Genomic DNA, 10387 nt, shown 5'->3' on the forward strand with positions numbered 1-10387 from the left:
CATTCCAAGAGAGAAGTATCGTTCCTGGGCATGTTCCCCTATCATCATTCTTTATTATGGTTTTGCCTTTCGTTATGCCTATAGCCATTCGGATGTGCACGCCTCCTCCTGAAGGGATACTGCAGGTCTTCCCTGTCTCTATGTCTAGCAACGGGTTCACCCAGCACAACATTTTTCATTCTTCCTGTCAAATAACTGAACTCTTTGTCCCTTAACCCATTGTCTCTGGTATCCCTATACCCACCCTTTCCCTCCCTTCCCTTAGCTATCTTAAATTTGAGAAATAAACAACAGATACCCACCTCCCTGCCATCAAGGCCTAGAACTGCCCTATCCCCCAACTATGCAGAGTGCCTGTCGCCCTAACCCATTCTGTATCATCTCGTGGGGACTACGCGGCTTTCCCCTTCCTCCACCCATTAACCCTGCTGTATTCTGGGGAACCAGTCGGTACCCTTCCTGGTCAGGTTAATCTGTTTGTATGCATTCCCACGCAGTGTCACTGGCTTCAGTGGGCATCCCTCTTATTGCTTGTCTAGCCTATGGCCTGGTTGTCACTTACTCTAGAATAAAGTAAAGCTCCCTATACTGCTTCATTTTGAATTTATGAGGACTGCCAAGACTCCTAAAGCATTGCCAGTGTCTAATTTGTAAAATCATAAGTGCATGTGCCCAAAGTTTTTATCAGAAACATGCATCCAGTACTGACGAATTTTGGGCTTGGCGAATATAAAAGCTGCATAGTCTGGATTCCACCTCATGCCCCTTTCTCACTCCACCATACACTTCATGCCTGTTTACTTTAAATGTAATCTTGAAAGTCCTGATGTCTTCCTTTGTCACTATTTTCTGTCTTTGTTTACCACTTCTTTTCCTCTTTTTGTATTTTTCTTTCTCTTGCTGTGGTACAAAGTCTGATGAGGCAAAGTAAATGCTGATCCACAAAAATGAGTGTGTGGCCTAATATGCAACCATCAGCTCAAATTAAGCCCTGGGCATTGCTAAAGCAACATAAGGTGGAAGCAGTGGATTCTCCCCAGTGACTTCATTATGGTATCTCTCACCTACAGAGGGATCCATTAGAGCCATTTAGGACCTTGGTGGGCCTTGGTCTTGCAACATAACAGCCACCTTATTACTCTCCATGTTATCTCCATTTTCCAGAGTTCTGTCACCTCCCTTTCAAATAGCCAGCCACTTATGGAGGTTCTCTAACAGGTAGGGACGCTGTCCAGCCAAGATGGGCATCTCTCTTTGAATTAGAAAGAATGGGCAAGTCCCAATTCTGAAAGAATAAGGTATCTGGACACCCTGTCTCTTGTTGATTCTTCATAGCTACTAATGACTAAGCCTGTGCGGAGTTCGCAGAGTTCCAAAAAACTCCCCCATTCTTCGCGGAGCTCCGCAAGTGTTGGAATTTCTTTAGATAAATGCCATTCAGTGTCAGGCGCTTGTCTGCACTCATCACGAACGGCACCATTCACAGCGCAAGTGGGCGCTGCTTCCTTTCTGCCGCTCAAGTAGATTTTTACTCTAGCAGCAGCTTTCTCAACGCGAACGGACAGTTTCTCAGCGCAAGCGGTCGGGAGCATAATTGACCGCTCGCAATGAGAAATCTGACCGCCCGCGTTGAGAAATCTCACCTGGAGGTTGATTTTCCACGCTCGTGCTCGCCAACTTGATGTTGACGATCGCAAACGAGGAAAAATCTCACCGGGAGATGGATTTTCCTCACTCGAGCTTGCCAACTCGATGATGATGAGCACAAGCAAGGGAGAAAACTACGCCCCACAAGATTTTCAGAACTGTGTGTAACGCGGACTGTGGAAATCTCCACAAACTCCACGAGCAGAGCGGGATTCATCGCCCAGACTTACTAATGACTCTTCTTATTTGCCCTCTTGTTTGCAGTCCCAGCCATTATATTATGTTTAGAGTTTGACAGCATATGGGCGAGCTCCCTGCTGTGTACAAAAAGGAAAAGAAAGTACAAAACGAAATAATATTCTGATTCTTCCCTTTATCCATCTGGACACACGTGCTAATAACCTCTTTGCTATCAAAGTACTATACTACCCTACGCCAGGTTTTCCAAAACTTGTAAGCTGTTGTGTAGCCATTTATTTAACCATGCGCTGTGAAAATGTGAAATGTGATCAGGGTCTTGTCTGGTGTATTACAAGTGTCATAGGCAATCATGCACTTGTAATATGGTGGATGGGATATCCTCCATGTTTGTGAAAGAGTATGCTGTCCACCGAACTTGAAAAATTTCTTTAAGTTTTGTGTTCTTATGTTATCAACATTTGAAGTGTGCAGTGAACTTGTCTTTAATCAGGGCCTTTACACCTGGGTGCAAAGAGAGTCTAAACTTTTTCTTGTATCATATTGTTTCCTCCTTTCCCCCCTCCCTCAACTTGTACATCCCCTACTGCTCCCAGCCTCTATCCATCCCCCATCACTTACTCCTTTACATTGCATTGTCTTTGTTTCCTCTAACTCTCACTCTTTTACCTGCAGTGCTCCAGAAAACCTTTGGACGGTTCCTTGGATGAGGAGAAGCAGAAGGAAATGTCCCAACGATACTTATCACTCATGTGTCAATTGCAGAAGCTAGGGTACCACCGGGATGTGCACCCCATCTTCAGCGAGTTTCTCATAAATGCCTATGGCATCCTCAAGCAAAGGGATCTGCGGGGAAATCCTATTTACAGCAACCAAGTTTCCCTCCGCAAGATGGTCATCAGCATCATGCCCGCCAAATTCCTGCGCGATACCTTGCTTCTCCTGAACTGTCTATGTGAGATGTCCAAAGATGATGGAAAGCCACTCTTTGCCTGGTGACACCCTGTCCTCTCAACACCATCAACGGCCACCACATCTGATCCTGCCATCAAATGGCAGAATCCAAGTAACTGATTGCAGAAACTACATATCACAAAATGTTACATTTTCTATGATAAAGGAGTTACTTTGATAAATGTTCATGTGTGATATGTGACTAGAGGTCTGTCTGAGCATTTTATGACCTAACTTTAGAATTTGTTTTAGAGCCAGCCAGACTGTGTTTAGTGCTACCCCACTTGGAAGTAAACACATTCCTGAGTCCTAGTCCCACCAACACAGGCTCCGCAGTCATCCTTTACAAAGGCAGCTTGCTTTACGATATACACTATTACGTAATTGGTACAGCTCAATCCAGATAAGAGAAATACCAATGATGCAAACAGAAAACTTGCCTTTGCTCAGAGTATGACCATAAATGCTGCAGACTTACATTTCTGCTAGCTGGGAATAGGTTCCCTGTTCCTTCGTCTTGTACTACTCTGCTTGGACCTGGCCAAACTCAGGAGGACCCAATATCTATTTACTAGTCCCACAGATTCTGCACTTACTTCCTGGCCTGCTTTTTTAACTATTCTAGCACAGAGTTATGGAAGATGTGCCTGTAGTCGACTGATCTTTGTCATGAGTTCCAATTATGGTCTTTGGAGTGGGCTCTGACAGTCTTAAGTCCAATGTGATAGACAGAGCTGACTTTAACATTGTTCCAAGCTATGTGATAGATGGACTAGACTTTACCAGTTATCCAAGCCATGTGATAGATAGAGTAGACTCTTTCAGGGTTCTAATGGATGTAAAATACAAAGTGAACTCAGCTAGTGTTTAAAACCAAGCAACAGACGGTGTGCATACTGCCAGGTTCCAAGCCATGTGATTGATGAAGTTGAGCTGTGCCAAGGTTCCTTGTAATGTGGTAGCTGGGCTGCCTTTACCATTATTTCTAGAGTGGTGCTGCGTGCAGTGGACTCGGGCAGTGCCTGAAACCTCCACATATAGATTGAAGGACTCTGCTAGTGTTCCAATCCAAATCATGAGATAGATGGAGTGTATTCTGCCTCTAGCAGTCTTCCAGTGTTCGAAGCTTTGTTATATCTAGATGGGCGGCTCAGCAAGTGGTTAAAGCCATGTGGCATTGTTCCTTGTCACAAGTGTAGGGGTATTAACTGAATTGATGTACGTAATAGTGCTGTGAGAGCCACATGTCAAATAGTCCAGCTATTTGTGTCCACTGGGCAAAGCGGCCAGGGTTACTCGTGTGCAGTGCAGGGTTGAGTACAGAAATAAAGTCTCCACCAGTTCTATTTGCACCAATTAGTGCATCTGTCGGGATATGTGTGAGTGAGTGCATGCAAGGTAGTAGCCAGTGTGGTAGGGAGGACATAGATAAGCGTGCAACACACCTGAGATCAGTATATACCTGCGCAACTGATCTGTGCATACTCAGAGGGGACCATTTTTGGAATGGTTGACACAGGTATAGCCATGCTTCCCCAAGAAACTACAGTGTGTGCTGAGGAGATGTGCGTCCTGCAACATTAATTTGTCCAGAGTATGATGTTTGATGAAGAGCATAAATGCCCCCTCTTATTTTTGCTAGTAAGGCCATTCACATTCCATGACATAATTTGGTAACCCTCCTGACTAACAATAAGCACATTCTCAACTCAACCTTAACAATAAAGTTGTAATTGGGCAACCTGAGAGAAGATCTGTGTGCCAAAAACAGAACATTGAATATCTGACTGCAGAATTGAATCAGCACTCCCAACTACCCCTACTCCATGCCCCCACCCATGAAGTATTTGTCACCCATACCCTTATAAACTATTAAACTAACAACTCTACAGTGTTAAGAGAAAAATGGGAATGAAGAGAGTGATGGGGGAAGCAAATGGACAGAGGGAGGTGGTGAGGGAAAGGAAGAAGAAAAAAAGAGAGACCCTTTTTAGTGAGGTACCAGGTAAGCTCAAGGCGCTGTCTGGCTTATGTCCCTATCCGTATCAGAACTAGAAGATTACAGGAGTGAAGGATGCACTATAGAAACATGACAAGGGTGAGTGATAGTTCTCCATCTAGGGTGACCTGAACGGTAGCCGGGAGGAGGTCAGTGAGCAAACCACCCAGTCTGCTCTGGGTCCAGATAGGCACAAGGACGAGTCAGTCGCAGTACATTCATTGATCACAAAGGTCTGTGTTTGCCGCATGTTTCAGGAGTAGAATGTTCTCTTTTAGTTCCCTGAGAGTTAGGCTTCCATGGAAGCTTTTGCTGAGATTTATGCTATTTCTGTCTTGTCTGATTAATCTGATAGAGACTACCAGCCGCAGATTCCTTAACATAGAATTATCCCCAGGCGTGAGACTGGATCTGGAAAACTTTTTGCCACAGCATCCCTGCGCGCTGGGGGGACGACATCACGTGACTCCGCCCTTACATCGTCCGCCTTCGTGACGTCAGCAAGGATACATAAGTCCCACCCCGGCGCGCCTACTACAGTTTTTTCTCTTTTCCACGTGCAAGGCGGATCCGGATTGTGTCCTGGCCTGTTTTGGGCCTTTCATCCTTTTACACGATTTGCCGTTAAGTGGAACAGTGTGCGAATGCCTTCGGGCTACAAGACGTGTACCTTCCGTGCACGTCCCATGTCGGTGACGGGCCCTCATCCAATTTGCATGTGGTGCCTGGGTGAGCACCATGACTCGGAGAGTTGCGACGCCTGCCAGCACCTTAAGCCTAAGTCATCGCGGGAGCGCAGGGTGAAGTTGCTGTCGGTGCGCTTGTCCAGGTCGGTGTCATCCCAGCGTCCGTCCCCTGCCTCGGAAGCAAGGAGCCGCCAGTTTCATCTGCGACATCGTCTTTTGCCGCGGCCTCAAGGGTGTGGCTCACCGGCTGGTAGGTCCTTCAGTTTATCTCCGAGGCCCTGTCCTCCTTCCGTGGTGGGCGCTGGCTCCCCCTGGGACATGTGCCCCCGCCTTTCGCCTTCCTACCCGCCGTTTCCCGGCGCAGAGGTGACTAGAGCCCAATGGACAGCCTACGATGCAGTGCTGCAGGCTTCTTTGGCCCTTCCTTCTCCTCCTGAAATGTCCGCGGATTCCTTGCTTCGTGCTGGGCCTTCCGCAGAGTCGCCGGCGGCTCCGGCTACGGCCCCGGCGCCGGAGGTTTATGCTTCAGGTCGTAGGAGGGTGGTGTTATCGAGGTGCGGTCCTTTGGGGCTCCCCTCTTCAGCGCCTGGCGTCCCTGCCTCACCGCAAATCCCTACAGGGCTCCCTGTGGCGTCGCAGTAGTTTGCTGGGACTCCGGGCTTGCCCCCGAGTCCCCCTCGGTCCTCTGAGCAGGCAGCTGCCTTACCAGAGGTCGAGCTGGTGCTGTTTTGGAGCCGGGAGCCTTCCTCCCCGTCTACGGTGGAGTCGCGGGTGGAGGCAGGGACCTGGGACGCTTTCCAGAGTCCCTCTCGGTCTTCGACACGTGCGCCTGGCCCGCCTGAGGCAGAGCCGGCACCTTTTGGGTGCCGCTCCTTTGCTGTTCTGGCCCCGAGCCCGCTCCATCCTCCTGGAGAGCACGTGGTGGCAGAAGTCGACCCGGCACCACGAGTGCCCACTCCAGCACCGATTGATGTCGATCAGGTGCCGGTGGCGGACTCCATGGAGCCGTGGCGGCGTCGGGTTCTTGATTCGTCCCCTAAGGTCTCTTCTTCTCCAGAGTTCTGCCAGCTGTCGGTGTGTTCCTCCCCGGAGACAGGGCACCGTATTGTTGTCTGTCCACCGGCATCTTCCAGGGAGGACTCCTCGCCGTCCCCACGGCCTAATTCCTCAAACCCTTCTTTTTGTTGCTCGCGGATGGCTTTTCCACTGGCCTCTCTGAATTCCACTGGGGCGCCTCAGGTTCCCGTTCCACTGTGGAACCCCCACTATTCCGGGGCTGGCCGCTTCCCCCTGTACATGGGGACGGGCGGCTCAGTTTGCAGCCGTCGCCCACGGAGGAATTATTTTCTCGTCCGCGGCGCCCTACGGAGGCTAGTGTTGCCTTTGCTCGGGCTATTTCCACAGCCACTGGTATTCTGCGGATGGGTGAGCCTGTCACTCCGTTTCCTACTGACAACCTTTTGGAAGTTCGCCACCAGGGCTCTGGTGGACGAGAGTTGTTCCTTCCCTTTGAAGCGTCACTCCACAATTCTCTTATGGGGGCTTGGGGGCGCCCTGCCATGGGTGATCCGGTGCCTCAGGTGCTTCTGCATCGTCACCGCCCTGCTCCGCATGACCCTGTCTATCTTTTTTCCACCCTTCTACTCAAGGCTCTCTTCTGCGGAATGGTGTTAGATTCCTCTGTCTCGGGAGGCCCGGTGGTTGGATTCATGGGGGCGTAATGTCTTCGCTTCATTTAGTGCTGCCTTGTGGGCGCTTAACACTTTGGGGTTGATTCTGATCCGGTAAAAAGCGCTCCGAATTGCCATTAGGAGCGTTTTTCCACGTACGATTCGTACCCGTAAGCGTCCCCGTACGAATCAGCAAGTACGATCCCAACCAAAAGCGTCACTCCGTACGCCTCATAAAAAACGCCGTACAAATCGAAAGTCCATACGATTTGCAGTCGGCTGACGCTCCACGCTACGTCCGCATGTAAATAGACCACGTCTTCCGAACCAGGAAGTACGATCCGTGTTGAACACACTCCGTACGGCTCTTTTGCTACGAGAGCTCAAAACTACCGTAGAACCAGAGTCCGGCACGAACCGCACCCCGGTACGCGACAAACAAGACATGAACGCCATCGTCCGTGTCATTCCAATCCTGTACGGCCACCACCTCGTACAAAGACACTGACGACGGCGCAGACGGTGAGTACAACGAAGTCCAACATACCTGTACGTGGTGCCACACGCGCACATCTCCATTGCACGACTGTAATGTCTGGGAACGTTGCGCCACACACTACCGCATATCACCAGTGTAATACAGAGACGTGCCGCACCTACGTCATCGACCTCGGGGTACGGTACGCTACCTCACAGCACCAACCATTGTAATACAGAGACGTGCCGCACCTACGTCATCGACCTCGGGGTACGGTATGCTACCGCACATCACCAGTGTAATACAGAGACGTGCCGCACCTACGTCATCGACCTCGGGGTACGGTACGCTACCGCACAGCACCATTGTAATACAGCGACGTTCCGCACCTATGTCATCGACCTCGGGGTACGGTACGCTACCGCACATCACCAGTGTAACACAGAGACGTGCCGCACCTACGTCATCGACCTCGGGTACGGTACACTACCGCACAGCACCATAGTAATACAGAGACGTTCCGCAGCTACGTCATCGACCTCGGGGTACGGTACGCTACCGCACATCACCAGTGTAATACAGAGACATGCCGCACCTACGTCATCAACCTTGGGGTACGGTACGCTACCGCGCATCAACAGTGTAATACAGAGACGTGCCGCACCTACCTCATTGACCTCGGGGTACGGTACGCTACCGCATATCACCTGTGTAACAGTGAGACGTGTGGGACATACGTCTGCTATGTCAGTGTAAGTGTAAGAGGTGTGTAGAAAACACACCCAGCAGTGCCCAGCAATAGAGGATATGTGTGGCTAAGACCCCAGCAGTGCCCAGAATAAGAGTGTGTGTGTGGCTAAGACCCCCACCAGTGCCCAGCAGTATAGGGTGTGTGTGGCTAAGACCCCCAGCAGTGCCCAGCATTAGAGTGTGTGTGTGTGGCTAAGACCCCCAGCAGTGCCCAGCATAAGAGTGTGTGTGTGGCTAAGACCCCCACCAGTGCCCAGCAGTGCCCAGCAGCATAGGGTGTGTGTGGCTAAGACCCCCAGCAGTGCCCAGCATTAGAGTGTGTGTGTGGCTAAGACCCCCAGCAGTGCCCAGCAGTATAGGGTGTGTGTGGCTAAGACCCCCAGCAGTGCCCAGCATTAGAGTGTGTGTGTGTGGCTAAGACCCCCAGCAGTGCCCAGCATAAGAGTGTGTGTGTGGCTAAGACCCCCACCAGTGCCCAGCAGTGCCCAGCAGCATAGGGTGTGTGTGGCTAAGACCCCCAGCAGTGCCCAGCATTAGAGTGTGTGTGTGGCTAAGACCCCCAGCAGTGCCCAGCAGTGCCCAGCATTAGAGTGTGTGTGTGGCTAACACCCCCAGCAGTGCCCAGCATTAGAGTGTGTGTGTGGCTAAGACCCCCACCAGTGCCCAGCAGTGCCCAGCAGCATAGGGTGCGTGTGGCTAAGACCCCCAGCAGTGCCCAGCAGAATAGGGTGTGTGTGGCTAAGATCCCCAGCAGTGCCCAGCATTAGAGTGTGTGTGTGTGGCTAAGACCCCCACCAGTGCCCAGCAGTGCCCAGCATTATAGTGTGTGTGTGTGGCTAAGACCCCCAGCAGTGCCCAGCATTAGAGTGTGTGTGTGGCTAAGAACCCCAGCAGTGCCCAGCATTAGAGTGTGTGTGTGGCTAAGACCCCCAGCAGTGCCCAGCAGTGCCCAGCATTAGAGTGTGTGTGTGGCCAAGACCCCAGCAGTGCCCAGCAGTTAAAGCAAAAACATACCATTGTTAACCTCATTACCATCAGGAAATAGACACATGTTACTATACCCAAATTTGAACATCACACCATCTCCCAGGCACACAGCAGTCAGAGACATTATCAGACAAACTAAAGTACAGAAACTGAAATAAATAGCTTTATTCAGCTGGTTCAAAATTTAAAACGCAAATAAGAGTCCTTGCTCACAGAAGGCCAATGGCCAGTCCAAACAAGTCAGAAAAACAGTTTGTACCTTCATGGATGTTGTCACACCCAAACTTGCCTGCACATGGAGTTCAATCCGCAGTGGAAACTTTGGGGGCATCATCTGTGGAATCCTCCGGCACCGCATGGACAGGAGAGGGAAGGACAGGTGTAGTGGGTGCAGGTGTTTTGGATTCATCCACACTGGCCGGTGCATCACAGAAAGTTGCAAGATAAACTTGGCTGCACACTTCAGCCAGTTCGGAAAAACTACCACCTGAACCCGGGGACACATTGGGGGTGACACTGACGACGGCGCAGACGGTGAGTACAATGAAGTCCAACATACCTGTACGTGGTGCCACACGCGCACATCTCCATTGCACGACTGTAATGTCTGGGAACGTTGCGCCACACACTACCGCATATCACCAGTGTAATACAGAGACGTGCCGCACCTATGTCATCGACCTCGGGGTACGGTACGCTACCGCACATCACCAGTGTAATACAGAGACGTGCCGCACCTACGTCATCGACCTCGGGGTACGGTACGCTACCTCACAGCACCAACCATTGTAATACAGAGACGTGCCGCACCTACGTCATCGACCTCGGGGTACGGTATGCTACCGCACATCACCAGTGTAATACAGCGACGTTCCGCACCTATGTCATCGACCTCGGGGTACGGTACGCTACCGCACATCACCAGTGTAACACAGAGACGTGCCGCACCTACGTCATCGACCTCGGGTACGGTACACTACCGCACAGCACCATAGTAATACAGAGACGTTCCGCAGCT

At 50.7% G+C, this 10387-nt stretch overlaps 1 protein-coding gene across 1 annotated transcript in view; it reads left to right on the forward strand.

The window, feature by feature from the left end:
• SPATC1L (spermatogenesis and centriole associated 1 like) overlaps positions 1 to 2844 on the forward strand; it is a 150201-nt gene extending 147357 nt beyond the window's left edge. Inside the window, exon 5 of the mRNA XM_078683351.1 lies at positions 2521 to 2844. Within this exon, the coding sequence (XP_078539477.1) occupies positions 2521 to 2844 (324 nt within the window). The remainder of the gene's footprint in view (positions 1 to 2520) is intronic.
• Positions 2845 to 10387: the final 7543 nt, after the last annotated feature.

Source organism: Lissotriton helveticus, chromosome 3_1 (assembly GCF_964261635.1).
Source record: "Lissotriton helveticus chromosome 3_1, aLisHel1.1, whole genome shotgun sequence".
NCBI classification, from domain to species: Eukaryota; Metazoa; Chordata; class Amphibia; order Caudata; family Salamandridae; genus Lissotriton; species Lissotriton helveticus.